This window comes from Balaenoptera borealis (assembly GCF_965194805.1).
Source record: "Balaenoptera borealis genome assembly, chromosome: 1".
Lineage (NCBI taxonomy): Eukaryota > Metazoa > Chordata > Mammalia > Artiodactyla > Balaenopteridae > Balaenoptera > Balaenoptera borealis.
In genome coordinates this window covers 91,804,672-91,822,992 of record NC_138860.1, presented here as the reverse complement: position 1 = coordinate 91,822,992, position 18,321 = coordinate 91,804,672, and the positions used below count along the sequence as shown (strand labels likewise).

Genomic DNA, 18,321 nt, shown 5'->3' with positions numbered 1-18,321 from the left:
TGCAACTCTCCAGGGACACTGATGACTTCCTACTGCCCAAGGTCACCCTCTACACCCTGCTCCCCTTTCTTTCCTGGTCTCCTGCTCTTGGAATCTTTTCCCACATCATAGCATGTTCACATACCACCTGTCCTCGGAGGCCAGGTTCAAATACCCTCCCTTCCATGAAGTTTCTGCTTCACAAAAGATATTTGATTTCACAAAAGATGTTGCCGTCTTCCCTCTGCACGCCCACAGCACTTTACTTTTACCTCTCTTACGACATTTACTTCTGTGCCTTATACTGTAGGTACTTTTGAGCGTATCTCAACCCCCCATTCCGCAGGCTGTAAGCCATAGATGCATGCATCCCAAAGGCACTCAATAAACGCTGAACGCAGAGTGGAGAGGGGAGGTTCATCAGGGGTGGGGGCTAAGGGGCCGGTGGCAGGAAATTCCAAGGAAAGAAGTACTAGTTAAGGGGGTTGTTACTATGCTTCAGGGGTTTGGTTATGACTTAACTAGGGGCCTGTGTGGGGGGAGGTTGATAAGGGTGAGGAGGTAAAAAATGGAGACAAAGATAGCTATTTCATGGCGCTGCCGTGACGATTTAGCGGACGAAGCGTGAAAGGGATGAACACAGTCCTAGACACTCACATGTTAGTCCTTTCATGTCCGGAAGGGAGGGGAAAGGGGACCAGCCGTCACTCCCTAGTAATTCTGAATCGAGGCCCTCGCCTTCCTTCCGCAGTGCAGCTCTGAACTGCCGCCCTCCGCGTGGGCGCGGGCGCGGGCGGACTTGGCTTTGACCGCAGCGCGTCCACCCCAGCGTGGAGGCCGGCGCGCGCGCAGACAGCGCGATCCTTGGCCAGGGAGGCCCGCCCGAGTCAAGCTCCCTCCCGGGCGGCGGAAGCAGTGAAAAAAGTTCCCCTCAAGTTCTGCGCTACGGCACCTCGGGCTGGAAGTAGTAACTTAGTCACTTGAGTCGCACTGAAAAGGCACCCCTTCCGGAGGAATACGAGCGGGAATCGGGGATCATGGAGGTTAAGAAGGATCCCCAGAGGGAGGAAAGAGCGCAGGGGAGGTGAACGAGACGGAGTCCCGCCCCTCTTTTTCCCAAACAGGCTTCAGAGCCTGCGGTCCACGTTTCCTGCTGACCACCCTAGGGAGACCTGTGGGTGACACGACCAGATCCCGCGCGCGGGCTGCGTGCCCCACGCCATCCCCACCACCCCACCTTGCAGCCGCCTCGGGCCGCGCCCGTCCACCCGGCCCCGGAGCCCTGGGGCCACTGACACACCGCGCTGCCGGTCCCCGCGGGCTCCCGGGGGAGGCCTCCACTCACCCAACCGGAGCAACAGGCAGACCACTCCGAGGGCCCCCACGGCCCACCCCGGGGCGCTCCCCGCGGCCATAGCGGACGGGCCAGCTTCCGCGACAGGGACTCAGCCGGGCGTCGCCTCGGCCTGCCGTAGGGAGAGAGAGCCCGCCCCGCGGTGCGCCCCGCCCCGCGCGTCCCGCCAGGCCCCGGATGACGTCTTGGTGCGCGACTCCTCCCCCCTCCCGAGAAAGCGGTCTGGGCCCCGGGTCCTTCCTGCTCTTCTGCAGCCCCCCGCCCTGCTCGGTGGAGCTCTCCCCCAAAAGTGGCTTGCGTTTTCACAACCAGGTTTATCCTCGTTCCTCCCGCACCTCCCGCACTTTTCCTTGGCATTTGGGACGTGATGGAGGCGCCCCCATAGCCGGGGGTATCGAACCGTCGCTCCCCGAAAACTGCGCCCCACTCGGCTGGAGGTGACAGCAGAGCTCTGTGCCGGGACGGGGAGGTTCTGAAGCGCTTTATTCCTTCAGCGCTTTCCAGCAGCCGCAGTCGCGCAGCCTCGCTTTTCCTGCCAGTCACTTCGCTACTACGACCCTGGACAAGACAGCTTCCTCAAATGTTAAGACAAAAGGAAACGGGCAACATTCTAGACGACTGCTAGACTGTGTGGGGTGCCCTGGTGCGGCCCCAATCCCCCCCACCCCCGCAACACACACACAAGTGCCTGCTTCTCCTCATTCAAGCGCAGCCACCTTTTCGTTAAGACGGACCTCACCACAACACTCCCTCGCTGGGAGCTGGGATTTCCAGCCTTGGGTTTATCCCTTCTCCGTTTCCTCTTTATTTCACTCTTCCTCCATCTCTACTGTGGACTGGCCCTCAGGCTGGGGAGTCAGGGCTGTTCACTCCCTCGCCGTTTGGCCTCCCCAAACCTCTCTCCCTCGTGCTGCAGCGGGCGCTTGGAACTCCCCATCTTATTGGCCAGTCCTCTCCCCTCAAATCCATCTGATCCCAGACTCAGTTACCACTGTATTCCCAGAACCAGCTACTGGCATCAGCCTCCCGGTCAGCCCCCTTTCTTTCAGACAGTGGCACCAGAATGACCCCTGCTCAGCCATTGCAGTTCAGGGAACTCTTCGTTACCATGTGAGCAGGAAACTCCTCCCATGAACTGGACTCCTGAACGGGACTCCCTGATGTCCTAACAAACACCAACATGTTTGCCAGTTGTGAAGCGGTGGAAGTGTGCTTTATCGTTGCTGTCATTACCATGATCCTCAGGTGGGGACCCCCAAACCATTCAAGACACTTGAACTGCCCTGTAAGAATTCATAAATTATTTCTTACATTAGCCATGAAATTGTAAAAGGTGTCTATATCCGTGAAATTTCTGGGACTGATGTTCTGTACCATGAGCTTAGACATTCCCTATCATCTGAAGATATTGGGAACGTAAGGCAGGTACAGTGTGTAGCACACAATGTGAGAAGATCAAGTTTCTCCTCTGCTCTGGGCTGGTAAGAACTCGGGCTAACCTGGAAAGGTAAGATGGGATCAGACCTTTAAACACTGGGGAGCCCCTAAGTTTTTGAGCTGGGAAGTGATATAACAGCAAACATCTGTTGAGTACTTACTATGAGCCAAGCCCTGTGTTAAGTGCATTACCTGCATTAATTTAATCTTACTGCTTTCCTTGTTTTTACAGATTAGGAAACTGAGGCTCTGAGAAGGTAAATGACTTGCCCATGGACACAGAGTAAGGTGCAGAACTGGGAGTCCAACCAAGGGTAAGTCCAAAGTACCACTCTTACCCTTTCATACAGGATGGGCAGCCATACTGCTGTTTGGACTGGCCAGCAAAAGCTGTCAACCCCCTCAAGAGCAGGGCTGAGGAAAGGACTGCCCAGTCACCTGGGGCTGGGAAGTATTCCCCTGGTCATGGTCTCCAGGTACCAGGTAAGGAATGGTTCAGTAGGTCTTCCTTGATTGGCTGCTTCTCTGGCCAACGAACCGTTGGCCAGCTCTTTCATCAAGAGAGATGCTGTGCTTCCAGCAAACATTTTTAGAAGCCCTTATATGCCTGGTCTAGCAGACTTCATTAGTCAAAAGTGGCTCAGAAAGGCTGGACCTGCAATGCATTAGGCAGATGGCCTAAAAGGCCCTATCCATATACTGAGGACTGGCCACCAAAAGGAGGGCTGGATGTATTTTACATCCTGTGACTAGTGTTGAGAGGTCCAGTTTGTTTTTTTTAAATTAATTAATTAATTTATTTTTGGCTGTGTTGGGTCTTCGTTTCTGTGTGAGGGCTTTCTCCAGTTTCGGCGAGCAGGGGCCACTCTTCGTCGCGGTGCGCGGGCCTCTCACTATCACGGCCTCTCTTGTTGCGGAGCACAGGCCCCAGATGCGCAGGCTCAGTAGTTGTGGCGCACGGGCTTAGTTGCTCCGCGGCATGTGGGATCTTCCCAGACCAGGGCTCGAACCCGTGTCCCCTGCATTGGCAGGCAGATTCTTAACCACTGCGCCACCAGGGAAGCCTGAGAGGTCCAGTTTTATCTGCTCGTCATTGTAAAGAATCATGGACTAGAAGGGAAAAGAGGAGGGCCCGTTCAGTCTGCTTATGTGGCGTGGATGGGCTGCCGCTCTTCCCAGCATGTCACTCTAGTTCTCTGGCTCTAGTTCTTGCCAAGCTTGGAACTACACCCAAGAAGCTTGGGAATCCTAGAAAGACAGAGCAAAACACTGATTCTAATCCTGCATATGTGAAAATCGTCCTTGCCCCATGTGGAAGTGTATATTCACTTCATTTATATAAAGCCTGGGCGGATTTGCACCAAGGGTGTGTGTGTGGGGGGGGGTGTAATCTTTATTCCATTAATACTCTGTTTCCCTTTTTAAAATGCTCCCTGGCAAAAAGAGAGCATTTGGAAAAAATTAGGCAAAAATAATACATAAGACTTAACATGGAACCATTCTGGGTACCCAAGAGATAAACAGTCACATTTCAACTCCCGACCAAGCCAGCAGCTGCAAGAAGTTGATAAGGATGCAGCAAACGGGGCTGGGGAGCAGAGGAAAGCACATATTAAAGCCTTTGAAAGGCTTGAGTTTTAAAAAGAAGAAGAAGAAAAGGAAGTACCTCCTTCTGCTTTTTACCTCCATCTAGTTCCTTTTGCACATTCTGTGAATTTTAAAGAATTACAGATGGGTTCTGACTAATCACGTGTCGCTGCTATAGCTTTAATCATTCTATCATTCTTCTCAATTTGCAGATGTGGTGAACTCCCCCCCAAACCTCCCAGCATTTGAGTTGTGCAGGGAACAGAGATGGGTGTGCTCTGTGGGCTCACTGCACAGGAATGCACAGCTCCTGCGCTTTCCTCCATCCTGGAAAAGGCTTGCTGAGCATTTCACTGTCAGGACAGTACTACAGAGTTTGAGGAGGATGGTGTGGTCTTGCTGCCAAGACCAAGGAGAACGCTGTCCCAGGTTCCTGCTCCCCTCCTCTATCAGTCTCCTCTCACTGCGTCCTGTCTCCCCACCTCCACCCCACTCCCACCCAAAAGAAAGCTAGATACTGAACTGGCCTGTCAGGCCTCCAGGCCTGTGTGTTGAGCGGTGCACGACGCTGGCCTTGACAGTCAGGGTAGATGTGTGTGTATGTATGTATGTGTGATATACATACATTTTCAGCAGCCGAGAGTAAAGTGTCTCGAGAAAGGGGTGGTTTTTATCACTTGTACAAAGGTGCCACTTGCGCTGGGGGTGGGGCGTGATCATAGAAGCCGCAATTCACAAACCCTGAGTTTAGCAAGCCAAAGTCCGGGGCAGGACTCCAGGCCCCCAGGGCACAGCTCCGTAGACAAGAGTGGCTGATTAGTGAGGAGAAAGAAGGACAGTGGGCTCTAGTCAATGTAAACAGCCATATTTTCAACATAATTTACTACAGGTCTCTGAAGTGTATATAAAACATTTTAGTGCAACATCTTACAAATAGTTTTCCTTTAAAAAAACAAACAAAAACAAATCAACAGCTCTCTACATCATGCATGGGTAGTTTGCCTACCCTACCTCTTTTTTTTTTTCTTCAAAAGCTAACGCAGAGAAACCATTGTTTGAAAAGAATATGAAAACTTGCTACAGAAACACCCTGGGGAAAGAGGGTGTGGTCACATCCATGTCCTGGAACGGGCCTAGCACAGTGTCGTTTTTCATTAATGCAACATCGTAGATGTAGATAAGTCAAGAGAGCAGTCGGCAGTTTTCCTCTGCGTGTCTCTCCTGTAGGCAACTTGCAGTGAGGTTTCCCAGCCACTGGAGGCCACCATTATCACTCATTTGACGCCACATTTCCATAGAAATGGCCAAAGAAAGAAGGTCCTGGGGATTTTCATAGAAAGCTGAAAAGCTCACCCTTTGACAGTATCCCCTGGCCCAATAGAAAATGCACAGAAAAAAAAAAAAAAAAGTTATTAAAATACTGGCTTCGGTTTCTTTTTTTTCCTTTCAAATCTCCTGCAAGTGCTTCACTTACTTATGTGCAGCACTGGCTTTTCTTTCTTCTGTGAACCAATTCAAACTCAGATCTTCATTATGCGTCCCAGTTCCAGCCAGCCCTCCGGCATCTTTCCTTTCAGACAGAGGGAATGTACATCATCTTCTCGAGTTGGCTCTGTCTATTAATTAAGGGCCAGCAATTTCCCACTGAAAGCCCACACCCTGAAATGAAGAAATGGGGCCAAAGACCGCCTTATTTCCTCAACACTGCGCCTGTTGTGTACCTCTACAGCATTGATGCAGCACAAGAAATGGGGACGAGTACGTGAGGCATCAGTGGGATTCAGGTGGCGGTGCCTACACAGTCTCACAGGAGAGGACTGGTGTATCTGGGAGGGAGAGAAGGCAGCCTATGTAAGTCCCTCAGAAAACGGCTGGGCAGTTGCCTTGCTTCCCCCTTGGCTGTGACACATCAAAGCACCTGCCGAGCACCCAGGCCCCCTGCGCACCCGCAGACGCCAACAAGGATCAGCACCCACGTGGCCTGGAATCCTACAGCCCTCCCCTGGAGTCTGTTCTGTCTCAGAACAGGGTTTCACACTAATCTCTCTGGTTAGACTCAGTTCCAGAATCCCTGGATGTTTTTTCCAAAGTGGGAACTCCCTTGGGATTCAAGCTGCAAGTTCATAAGGAAGGGAGATGGACCTTTTGGCCAGCAAAATATGAGAAAGCCAGGGCAGACAAACATCTTCATGGAGCGGGCAAAAGGAAACACTTGCAACCGATGATGCTCCAGAGCCCAGCATCTTGCCCAGCAAGTGTAAAATAACAGGTGACACTGGCCTTCGCCAGGCTTTAAGGGGCATTCAAATAAAAAGCTGCCATGACAGTGAACAACCAAATCACCTAAAGCCACAAACAAGATCTAAGAAAGGGAAAGATAAAAAAATCCACAGACAAAGGCAGGTGATCACTTTCTGCCGAGATGAGGTAATCCATAAAGATTACAAAGGGCTGCGTCTGGGCCTCACCTGGGCAGATATTCTTATGGCAGTGAAATGCAGGTCAAACGGCGAACAGGAAAGACATCAGTATCTTTGAGAAAAATCTAATTGGAAGGAAGAAGGAAAACCTAGTCTTCATATCTCCAGGGAGGTAGCTATTCCTCCCTGTTCTACAATGCCTGCCTCTGGAAACCCGCCCCTCACTGCTGGCTGACTGTCCCAATGTTCACGAACCTTAGTTGTCAGCCAGCCCCAGTGCCTCCCGACGGCCTATGCGGGGGCTGCTGGGCCCTCTGCAGGCTCACTGGCCATCTTCCCTTAAGAGTTTGGCAAAGCACCTGAAAATAGAAGCCCACCTGCTCGCAGTTATCAGTCAGAGACTGCCCTTGCAGAACAGACCAAGCCAACAACCAGCCTTGTTTCCGTCTTTCACTAATCAGTGACTGATCAATCTGAAAGTCAGCAGCTGCTACAAGCAGCCCTCTGCCCACTTTAACTTGCAAAGTGTGTGCTGTCTGGAGCTTCTGACTTGTTCTCCAACAGAGTTTGCTCATGTTTTGGCAAGGTTGGGATGAAGCCTATTGCCTCCCCAACAGATAGGCTAGGCTGGGCGCTATCTACTCCTAGTGGGGTTATGCAGGATTTATCTTGTATGTACAGTTCTTTGAAGCAAAATTCAATGCTTTCATCTTGACTACAAAGTGGTTCCAACAACTCCAGCTGAGGGAAAATATAAGATACAAATTGGGCCCACACTACACATAATTTTCAAGTCTCGTTAAGGAAGTAAAAAATGTTTGGGTATATTTTGATCCATGGGTGGCATTTTCAAGTGTGCAAAAATGAAAAAAGTCTTGGAAGAGATTCCTTTGCGCTATAAAGTTCGTCCTTCCTGCTGCCATCAGTTGTATTTAAGAGTAATTTGTCCCCAACATTATGGAATCCAAAAAGCGTAAACCAAAGGGATTGAAAAAGCGTCCCTTACAAAGAATAAGAACCCCTGTAACATCTATATCTGAGAATACTATATAAATCAGTGAGTAGACGTGGCACCGGGAGCTACTCACCACATTACCGAAAACAGAAACAAGCAACCTAATTCGGCAGGATGGCGCCATCTGCTCGAAAATAGCTAACCAACCAAGACTGCCACCTAGAGGCAGTCTGCCTCTGGCTGAGCGGCGACTCCGAACACTTCTCAAGTCCGACCGTGTTCTGTGAGAGCACCCCAGAGGTCGGGTGCTGTCCGCTGTCTGATCGCAGAGCAAGAGGCAGTGGGGAGAGCCTCAGCTCCTCTGTGGCTTATGACCGCCAGGGGTCCCCTTAGTCTATGGCTCCTGGGTGGATACTGAGCACAGGGGGCTCCAGGCAAGTGGGGGAGTAGTTGAGGTGTGGTTCCTTGATCCACAACAGGGGCACCCCATTCTTCCCGTCGGAGTTCTTGCTGGAGTTCCGGCTCTTGAAGCGCACCAGCAGGATGGTGATGATAAGGATGCCGAAGATGGGGAAAGGGTAGAAGAAGACGAAGTAGAAGAGCGCGTCGTTGGAGCAGATGATGGACTGCAGGGTGGAACCTGAAAAGGACCGAGAGGGTGACAGGACAATGAGGGCTGAGAACCTGGACTCTCACTCACTCCTGAAGACCCCACCCAACTGCGTGGATGCGACTTGGCAGCACTCCTGCATCCACCCTGTCTTTCCCCTCCTGCCACTACTGGAGGGCAGACTACCCTGGTATTCTTGTTTTCACAACCACCATCTCTTCCAACACAGCTGGAAGTTCAAACAAAGCCATGCCTCCATTTCCCACTATGAGTCAGTTGTATTGCTTGGAAAGCCACACCAAAAAAAGTGTAATTTATTGATTGTGAACTCAGCTGTATCTGGAGCGGTGAAGACGCTGACTCCACGTCAGCCTGAACCTCCCTCCTGGTTGTATTTTACGTGTCCCTTTGCACTTACTTCTGCTGCCAACGTCCTTTGGAACAGAACACATTCTCTACCCACCAGCTTCTGAGAGCAGTTTTACCAGAAATGATGCTCATTTGATTAATGTTATCAATTAAACAGTCATTATGGACCACTTACAAATGTCTGCAGTGTATCTGTGGCTGCACAGAACACAGTGTTAGTTATTCCTGGATACAGAGGAGAATGAAACCTCACACCCCTGACCTCATCAAGGACTGCTGCTCTGTGACAGGAGCCTGGGCTCTGGGAGGCTGCATTTTCTCTGTAAAATAAGGCTGCTGCATGATCTCTATGTTCTGTGAAGTTTACTAAGTTTGAACAGCCACAGTGGGCAGAAAAAATGTGGTCTAAACACCCTCGCTTGTACTTTTGGACAGTGGGTTATTCAGCAGATCATTAGGGGGTCTAAGTACGATTTAGGGTTTTTTGTGGGTTTTTTTCGGCTTTCCTTTCTACTGCATAGCTGTTGCTCATCAGTATTACTAAGAAAATTTAACGCACACTTACACTTATTAGATTTCCAAGGTCTGTGAGATTGGTGATATCAAACACTTTTGACCAACGAAACCTCAACTTCCTAAGGTTGTATTTAATAAACAGGAGGTTATCAAAGAAAAGAAAAAGCTGACAAAACTCAAAATGATCTGATAAAATGTTGTGATGAGAAGTTGAAATTTCTAGCCAATTTTTAATCTCTCTATCATAGGCTAATTCTACTATAACAAACACCATTTTCAGTCTGATAAATTCCACATTTTGACAGAAGGTCAACCAAAAGAGCTCCTCGTTAGAACTAATAATTCAGGTCAGCAAGTATTTCCTCCAGTCTCTGTTCATGAGTCCCTCGGTATGATAAAAACATTGGGTTCTGGATCATTCTGTAGCAATAGCTGCTGGCTAACAGAGCTGCTGCTAAGCTCTTTCCAGATGCTCTATAACATCATTGCCCTTCTAGGCTGGTCTTCCCAACTAACCATGCAAAATCCACCTAATCCTCCAAGTTACCCTCCAAAATAAAAATGACTCAGGAACTTGAGAAATAGGGAGAATGGCAGTGAGGTACTCAGACTTCATTTTATTTTTTCTTCCTCTCCTGTTGCTGATTTGCTAAAAGGAGACTAAGCTGGACATTCTAACGAGTAACAAGGTAACATCTAACAATACACTTGTATAATGAAATCCAACTAAAATTGAATCTGGTGGAGCATCAAGCTTATTATAAAGATTATCACTTCAATTATCACTTTAATTCCTCTCTCTATTTTTCCCAAGGGCAATCAAGGGTCAGTTATATGAACTGGTTTGTCAAATCCTAAATGCCCACAACAGGCAAGAAAACGGCTTAGCAGTCCACCATCAAGCTCTGATTTTATCTTCCGGACAGCTGGAATCAACCGGAGTGACATCCTCCCCCTGAAAACTGGAAAAACTCACTTGTGTCCAGAACCCGGATGCCGATGGGGGCCGACTCCTCCTCCGTCAGCCGGTACCATTCCTTCTGAGGGCTGGGTAGCCACTCCTCCACACGGCAGGAGTAGTTGCCCGTGTCCTGGGGGCTGGCCTGCAGCACTGTGAGCCGGTAGAGTAGCGGGGAGAGCCTCTGGAAGCGAAGCCTGCCCTCCCAGGGGCTGCCCTCTGGGCCAAAGACAGCGTCTGGGCCCACGCTCAGCAGGGCTGTCCGCTCTGTGGGGTCCTCTTCCTCCTCTTCTTCCCCCTCCTCCTCCTCCTCCTCCTCCTCCTCCCCATCTTCCAGGCCAGGGCTGCCCCTTTTCCCTCCAGCTTTAGTCCTCAGGGAGTACCAGGCCACAGCGAAGCGGGAGTCCTGGCTGGAGCGAGACACGATGCTACAGTCCAGCTGGAAAGCTGCCTTCTCGGACACCGTGGCATTGGGGACCACCGTGTCCACCTGCAGGGCGGCATCTGGGGGGAGACAAGGCTGTTTTAATTTCTGTTCAAAACAACCTAAATGTCCACCACTAAATATGTTCTAGTAATATACAAGAGGATTCTATGTATCTACTGAAAGGAACAAGGGGGCGCTGTGTGCAGAGAGGTGGAAGGAGATTCAAGAAAAACTGTTAAGAGTACAGCACACGGTGCACTCTATGCATCATCGAGTGGAAGAAAATAGAAAATAAGTTTTATACTGACACAAGAATCTGTTTAGGGGCTTCCCTGGTGGCACAGTGGTTAAGAATCCGCCTGCCAATGCAGGGGACACGGGTTCGAGCCCTGGTCCGGGACGATCCAACATGCCATGGGAGCAACTAAGCCCATGCGCCACAACTACTGAGCCTGCGCTCTAGAGCCCGTGAGCCACAACTACTGAGCCCACCACCGCATCTACTGAAGCCCGTGCGCCTAGAGCCCGTGCTCCACAACAAGAGAAGCCACCGCGATGAGAAGCCCGCGCACCGCAACGAAGAGTAGCCCCCGCTCGCCACAACTAGAGAAAGCCCGTGTGCAGCAACGAAGACCCAATGCAGCCAAAAAAAAATAAAATAAATAATAAAAAAAAAAAGAAAAAAAAAAGGAATCTGTTTATATTTGCATGGAACATCTGTGGAAGAATGCACAAGGAGCTGGTAACATGGATGCTTATAGGGGTCCAGGGAGGGAGGGACACTTATTTTCACTGTAACCCCTTGTAGTGGTTGAATAGTGTCCACCCAAATTCATGTCTACCTGGACCCTCCGAATTTCCTTAACTGGAAACAGGGTCTTTGCAGATGTAATTAGTTAAGATGCACTCATATACTGATTTGGGGCAAGCCTAAATATAGGAAGAGGAGAGGACACAGAGAGACACACAGAGAGAAGGACACGGGAAGGCAGAGGCAGAGACTGGAGTGATGCAGCCACAAGCCAGGGAACACGGGGCCGTGAGAAGCTGGAACAGGCAAGGAAGGACCCCTCCCTAGAACCTTCGGGGGAGCAGGTCCCTGATGACACCTTGATTTCACACTTCTAGCCTCCAGAACTGAGAGAGAATAGATTTCTGTTGTTTGAAGCTACAATGCTTGTGCTAATCTGTTATGGCAGCCCTTGGAAATGAATTCACCCCATCAGCAGCTTTTGAATTTAAACCGGGTGCATGTAGATTATTGCCTACACCACAGGGAACCAACCCAAGGAGGTAATAATTCTCAAAGGATTGAAGCTAAACAACAGACAATAAACCTGAAAGGGCCCCTCACCCTGAGTATGGACCCCCAGGAGGATAACACAGACAGTGTCCTGACAGAGGTGGAAGATGCAGACTAGCCACGGAGAGACACCTGAGCAGGTAAATCACATCCCACAGACACCACCAGACAGCTGTATCTGTTTCTTTCTATTGCGGGTTTTGGCTCACTGGGGTAGGTTCTAAACAAGTAATTCACTCCCTACCTCCTAAAAGGCCTCCCTTTGGCTCTGTTTAGGAAATGCTCATGAAAGATGCCAATGTGGCATCAACGAAAGTAGAGAGACCAAATCGGATTCTACTTGGATGACAACCAAATAGGAGCATTTCCCAAGTACTGTCCTGGGCTTTCAATGAAGTGGCTGAATCGGCGTGCCAGTGAACACAAAGCTGGTTACCACTGCTTCCGTGGGGCTCTGACAAGCCCCTCCCCACCCCCCTCAGCACATCTGGAACCTTGTGTGCACCGCTGGACACAAAAGCTTAGGAACCAGCTGTAGGTGGCAGGCACGGTGCCATCAGCTCAGCTATCACCGGGGCTGGGGAGAGATGCTGGAGGGCGGAAAGCGGCAGGACAGGAAATCAGTTCACAGGCGACTCAAACTCCCTCACTCATCGCCTTATCCCTCCAGGGAGCAAGGCTGACATGCCAACAGAGAGAGACACTGTGCAGTGAGGCAATGGACCCATCATGGCAAGGTGGTCAGGGACCGTGGGACATTCAGTTCCCTAGAAGGGCCTCTTCCCATCTACTCTCTCTTTGCTGTCTTCTCATCTAAAGCTCACAATTTTTCGGGGCCCCTTCAAGTGCCTTGTCTCTGTTAATGACTCAAGTTATTGGTTTCCCATGTCTGTCCCCTTCTAGAAGAGGCCAAAGTATCTCCCTGGTCAGCCTTTGACACTCTTTCCTTCCTTTTCCATGTGTAAGCTACAGGAAAAAAGTTCATCCCTGCCCCTCCCCGAGGTCATGCTGATGCTCCCATGCTGTGACCTTGACCAGTGACTCTGGGCTGTGGGTGAGGAATGTGGTTGGTTCTCTCTCTTCCCCAGTGAGCCAAACACAACTACTAATCTACTCAGCTACAATATCACCCAGGGTAGTCCTTCAGTTTGTATATTTCATACTATGGTCGCCCCTAAGCAATGCAAGGCAATTCTTAACCCAACTTTTAGAGCTCTTTTATTTCAAGTCTTCTCTATGTTCAACTTATATCTCAGAAAAAAAGCTTTGAGGTACATCTACATAACGAATGTTATGCAACCAGTAAAAATGGTGGTCATGAAATGCTTTCAATGACATGGGGAAAGGCTCACAAAAGAATGCTGAGTGGGGAAAAAAAAAATCACATAAAACAGTAAGATCCTGACTTCGTTGAGAGAGAGAGAGGGAGAGGGAGAGAGACAGAGGGAATATGAAGATACGTAGGTAGTGAGATTACACATAACTTTTTGGTTTTTTTGGTTGTAGGGCATGCGGGATCTCAGTTCCTCGACCAGGGATTGAACCTGTGCCCCCTGCATTGGAAGTGCGGAGTCTTAACCACTGGACCACCAGGGAAGTCCCCACAGATAAATTTTCTTTTCAAACCTATATTTTTCTGTTTTCCAAATGCTTTGTTATTAGCATGATCACCTTATATAATCAGGGAAGAAAGGAAGGAAGGAAGGAAGGAGGGAGGGAGGGAGGAAGGCAGGCTACTCAACTGACTGAACACAAGGCAGACTCAGGGCTGCAGATTTAGGGGTCACATTGTGAGCACACAGTGTGCCGGGAGGGAAATTTGGGCGACCACCCAGTCTGCTCAAAGTGCTGGCTGTGCAACATTTCTCTTCAGGCTTCAGTTCCCTCGACAGTAAAACCGACCACTTGGGGTTGTTTTGAAGACTGAACATAAACAGCCTCACTGGGGCTGGGATGCAGCTGGCTGCCTCCTCCCACGCTGCCTGGGGCCTCAGTGTGCGGATCTCTGAAATGGGTGGGAGGTGGAGGGGCAGAGTGTTCCGCTGCCGTACTTACCATTTACCTTTGGGAAAAGACACGCAGCAGCTTCTAAGCAAGGGGGACGGGGGAAGAAAGCTCATGGGAAATATGAGTGACTCAGAGTAGAGGCAATTTCCCCTCCAGCTTAGGCAAGACACGGAGGAGAGAGATAATGTCCCTCTCCTGTAACAAAGGCTGTATGCACTCCCCGAAGTGTGTTCCATGATGTGTAGGGCGGGCATAACCGTGAAGCTCCAGGATTCCACCAACAAAAAGAGCTGCTCTACTTAGATGTGAAAACATTATGAACGCTTCCAACAGTGCTCACGACCACAAACAGAACCCTGGATGCCAGAACACAAGACAAAGCATTCCCCGACATGGAGGTCACAGTGCATTTCCGCTCCATGTCCTTCAGGGGATCACTGACTTTCTGCTCTGGTATGAATGAATGATGATGTGATGTTTCGCAGGACACAGGAACCCTGCAAATCTCTGCTTTAATCATGTGTTTGAATGTGGAACAATAATTCTACCCAGTAATTATATGCATTTGGGTACTTTAGAAGCAACAATAAAGAAAAGCACAAGGCCACAGAGAACAGTCATCAGTACCAATAAAATTATTAGGAAGTGAGAGTATAAAGGCTGCAGCTACTTCATTTTCCATTTAAATCATATGAATCAATTCTTTTCCACTGAAAATCCACAAGCTGAATTTTCTGAACCGCATGGCTACTGTTGCAAGATTTTTGCCACTTGTCTGAATCTGAATGTATTCTTTAAAAAGAAAATATTCTAGGCTCTGGAATAAATAATTGACAAATGCTATTCTAGTTAAGAAACAGAATCACCTTAGGCCAAAGCCAGATGTGCAATTTTCCATTTACTAGGGGAAAAAAAAATCTCAGACAACTGTGAATGCAAATGTACAATGTAAATGCTCATATATTTAACTGTAAGTAACTAATTAATTGCGTTAATTTAATTAACAATTAGTTCACTTTAAAATTAACTAATTTTATGCAGTGCATAAAATATCCCACTTAGAGGAGGAACCACCAAAGAGAGCGGAGGCCTGGGGGCATTAACCCTCACCTGGTCGCACGACTCGAACAGCCGTCTGGCCAGCGGTGTCCTCTGCCCGTCTGTACCACGTGCCGCCAGGGCTGGGCAGCCACTCCTCGACGCGGCAGCTGTAGGTTCCGCTGTCCTGCACCGCCACGTTCTGGATGAAGAGCCGGTACACGCCCGGGGAAGGGCTCTCCAAGTGCAGCCGGCCCTTCAGGTTGTTCTTGGCCGCCTGCTCTCCGTAGTGGAAGGTGGCGTCGCGACTCAGGCGGGCCAAGGTCTCCCGCTCCGGGTGGTTGGGCTTCCACACGAACCACTCCACCAGCAGCTGCGAGGCCGCGCTCGTGCGGTTCAGGACCACACACTCCAGCTGCACCTGCCGCATCTCCAGAACCGACAGGTTGCCCTGCGCCTGGCTGAGCTTCAGGCGGCTGTCTGCAAAGGCGAGGAAAGAGATGTTGCCAACAAGAAAACAACGAGCCACTTGCATGCGCCCCTTCCCGGCAGATGTGAGCAGGTGCCTTCCAAACGCAGGAGGACAGCAGCACGCTCAATCAGCAGAAGCACTGCTCAGGCCCACACCCTGAACCTTCTGAGTTCTTGATCACGGGTCTGAGTGCCTGAGTTTCATGGAGTTCAATGTTACGGTAACAGCTGCCCCCTAATTTATAACTCTCATCGGTTCAGATGCTTAGGAGAGGACGAGCGTGCACGGTAGATGACTCCACGTCCAAGGGACAGCAGACCACAAAGAGTATGGCCAAGGGGAGGGGGTGGCTGGGAAGGGACAGCAAAGGGCATGGTGAGAACCCTGCTGGGAGAGCAAATTTTTAAAACTGACTACATGATGGCTAGAATGTGCTGGGCTGTCTGCCTCAAAAGAACTGCAGGGGAAAGCCACGTTAATACGTTCACTAGCTGGCCCTAAGAATTGCGGTTCTTACTTTCTTTACCAAAAAAAACCCCACACGGGTTCCCTCTCAAGGTGGAAACAGAACTGAACTGACATCAGTAAAGAAAAGACGGATGCTGATTGTTGTTTGAAACCTCAGCCAATCAGATTCTCCTCCACAGAAAAAGTGTCATTAAATGCGGTACACTCTGATCACATACAATTTCATAAAGGGCCCAAAAGCCTCTTTGGACCAGAGGGGTTAAAAAGCTATGGAACTGTAAATGCACAGAAGCCCCTGGGAAGGACACCTCCTGAGTGATATCTGAGGAGGGGGAGGTACTTTCACTTTTCACTTTTCCACTTTAATACTGTCAGAATGTTTTATAATGCACATTTATTTCACCTTTGTAATGAAAGGTCAAAAAATTAAAAAACAACAGAGAATGTATTTCAAATAACCAGTCTCCGAAAATACATACTTGGGAAGATATTAACTCTGCTTGTCTCTGCGTTGAAAGATTATTTTCTCCTTTGTGCTTTTTTAGTATTTTCCAAAAGCTCTATAAATGTATGCTTTCTTATTAATAAAAAAGGGGAGGGCTTCCCTGGTGGCGCAGTGGTTGAGAGTCTGCCTGCCAATGCAGGGGACACGGGTTCGAGCCCTGGTCTGGGAAGATCCCACATGCCACGGAGCAACTGGGCCCGTGAGCCACAATTACTGAGCCTGCGCGTCTGGAGCCTGTGCTCCGCAACGAGAGGCCGCGATGGTGAGAGGCCCGCGCACCACGATGAAGAGTGGTCCCCACTCGCCGCAACTAGAGAAAGCCCTCGCACAGAAACGAAGACTCAACACAGTCATAAATAAATAAATAAAAGAACGTGAATTTCTAAAAAAAAAGGGGGGGGGGTGGGGACTAGACGAAGCGGGGCGAGGGGGAGAAAAACACACAAATTAAAAATCTCAACGGAAAAGGGGGAATGTGTTGTTTTAATCTGTGTCCTGTGAGTTTTCTGTTTATAGTGTTAATGTTCCCCATAAGCAGAGATTTCACTGTGTTTTGACAAGAAGCCTTACAGCCCTAGTGCACTGCCCCAGTTAGCTTGCTGTGAGTCTGTCATCTCCAATGGGGAAATTCCCTTGATAAATTTAGGACCTACCAAGAACCTCTTAGTTTCAGCACAAATGAGAAAAGGGAAAGGCAGAATGATGACTAAGAGGAAATGCGGTGGGGGAGGGGTGACCATGACCTCCCAATGGGGAAAGCGGTCAGAACTGAGAAAAGACAGGAAGAACAGAAACCTGAAAGAACATCTGTGGGCCTAATGGCAACCTTCAGTTCTCAAAAGCCCCAGGGACTGGCCTGAAGGCAGGACATAGGTCACTGGAAATACCAACAGGAATCACTTAGACCAGAGCTTCCTATTTTATGCACCAGAAGGGTCTGCATGAAATGTCACCGTGGGCAGACCTGAATCCCTGGATTGAGAATCCCTGGATTGGGGCAGCGTGAGAAATATAATATCCTGAGGAAAGGAGGGGACGAGCCCCATGGCGTTCAGCAAGGGCCAGGCCACACCTGGACTTCTGCATCTGGTTCCATTTGCTCACAGAACTTTTTTTTTTTTGGCCATGCCGCGCCATGCGGGATCTTAGTACCCCGACCAGGGATCGAACCCACACCCCCTACAGTGGAAGCACGGAGTCTTAATCACTAGACCACCAGGGAAGTCCCGGAATAAACTTTTATTGAGGCCTCCTGGGAGACAAGCCGTGAGGATAGCATGGTAAAGAGAACAAGATCTGTGCTCACTCATGGGGCTACCCATCTAGTGAATTTGAATATATTAAGAGTGAACAAGTGATAGTGTTCACTACAGTGAACATAATAACCAATGATAAATGAATTTCCATGAGTATAAAATCTGAACAGGTAGTTCATAATTACTCATATATGAATAGGTATGCCAGGTGGTGACATGTGCTATGAAGGGGCTGGGGAAAGGGGATACAGAGTGACTAGGGTGTCACTTTAGTTAAAATGAGCTAGGAATGCCTCTCTGAGGAAGAACAAGATAGATGGACATCTATGGTCAACACGTTCCAGGTTACGAGAACAGCAAGTACAAAGGCCCTGGGGTGTCAAGGAAAGCAACCATTCATTCCTTATTCAACCAGTATTTATTAAGGGTGTCATGTCAGCGGCTGGAGATACAAAGACACAGCAGCTGTCCTCAAAATGCTTACGGTATAGTGGAGAAGAAATGAAAATAATTATTACATTATGTGTTTTATACGGAACCCCTGGTGATATAGGAGAAATCAGGCAAGGCTTCCTGGAGGTGGTGCTGAGTAAAAGTCTTAGGAATGGGGTGAAGACAGGGGAGAAGCTGCAGGAGGGGTACATTCCAGGAGGAGAGGGT

The 18,321-nt window shown here is 49.4% G+C and overlaps 2 protein-coding genes across 13 annotated transcripts in view; both read right to left on the bottom strand.

Annotated features, from left to right (window-relative positions):
• Positions 1-1,483, bottom strand: part of CD58 (CD58 molecule) — a 43,417-nt gene extending 41,934 nt beyond the window's left edge. For 2 of the 3 annotated variants that reach the window (XM_082369669.1, XM_082369670.1), the window contains exon 1: positions 1,325-1,483. In XM_082369669.1, coding sequence (XP_082225795.1) covers positions 1,325-1,394 — 70 coding nt within the window. In that variant the 5' untranslated portion in view covers positions 1,395-1,483. Of the gene's footprint in view, positions 1-636; positions 867-1,324 lie in introns of those variants that run through there. The other variant, XM_082369671.1, reaches the window with a different exon arrangement.
• A 3,723-nt stretch (positions 1,484-5,206) lies between these two features.
• The window catches only part of IGSF3 (immunoglobulin superfamily member 3), a 111,493-nt gene continuing 98,378 nt past the window's right edge, over positions 5,207-18,321 (bottom strand). For 7 of the 10 annotated variants that reach the window (XM_082368759.1, XM_082368754.1, XM_082368763.1 and 4 more), the window contains 4 exons: positions 15,033-15,440; positions 10,204-10,689; positions 8,148-8,372; positions 5,207-5,969 (listed from right to left, as the gene is read on the bottom strand). In XM_082368759.1, coding sequence (XP_082224885.1) covers positions 5,878-5,969; positions 8,148-8,372; positions 10,204-10,689; positions 15,033-15,440 — 1,211 coding nt within the window. In that variant the 3' untranslated portion in view covers positions 5,207-5,877. Of the gene's footprint in view, positions 8,373-10,203; positions 10,690-15,032; positions 15,441-18,321 lie in introns of all 10 variants that reach the window. The other 3 variants (XM_082368761.1, XM_082368762.1, XM_082368756.1) reach the window with 2 other exon arrangements.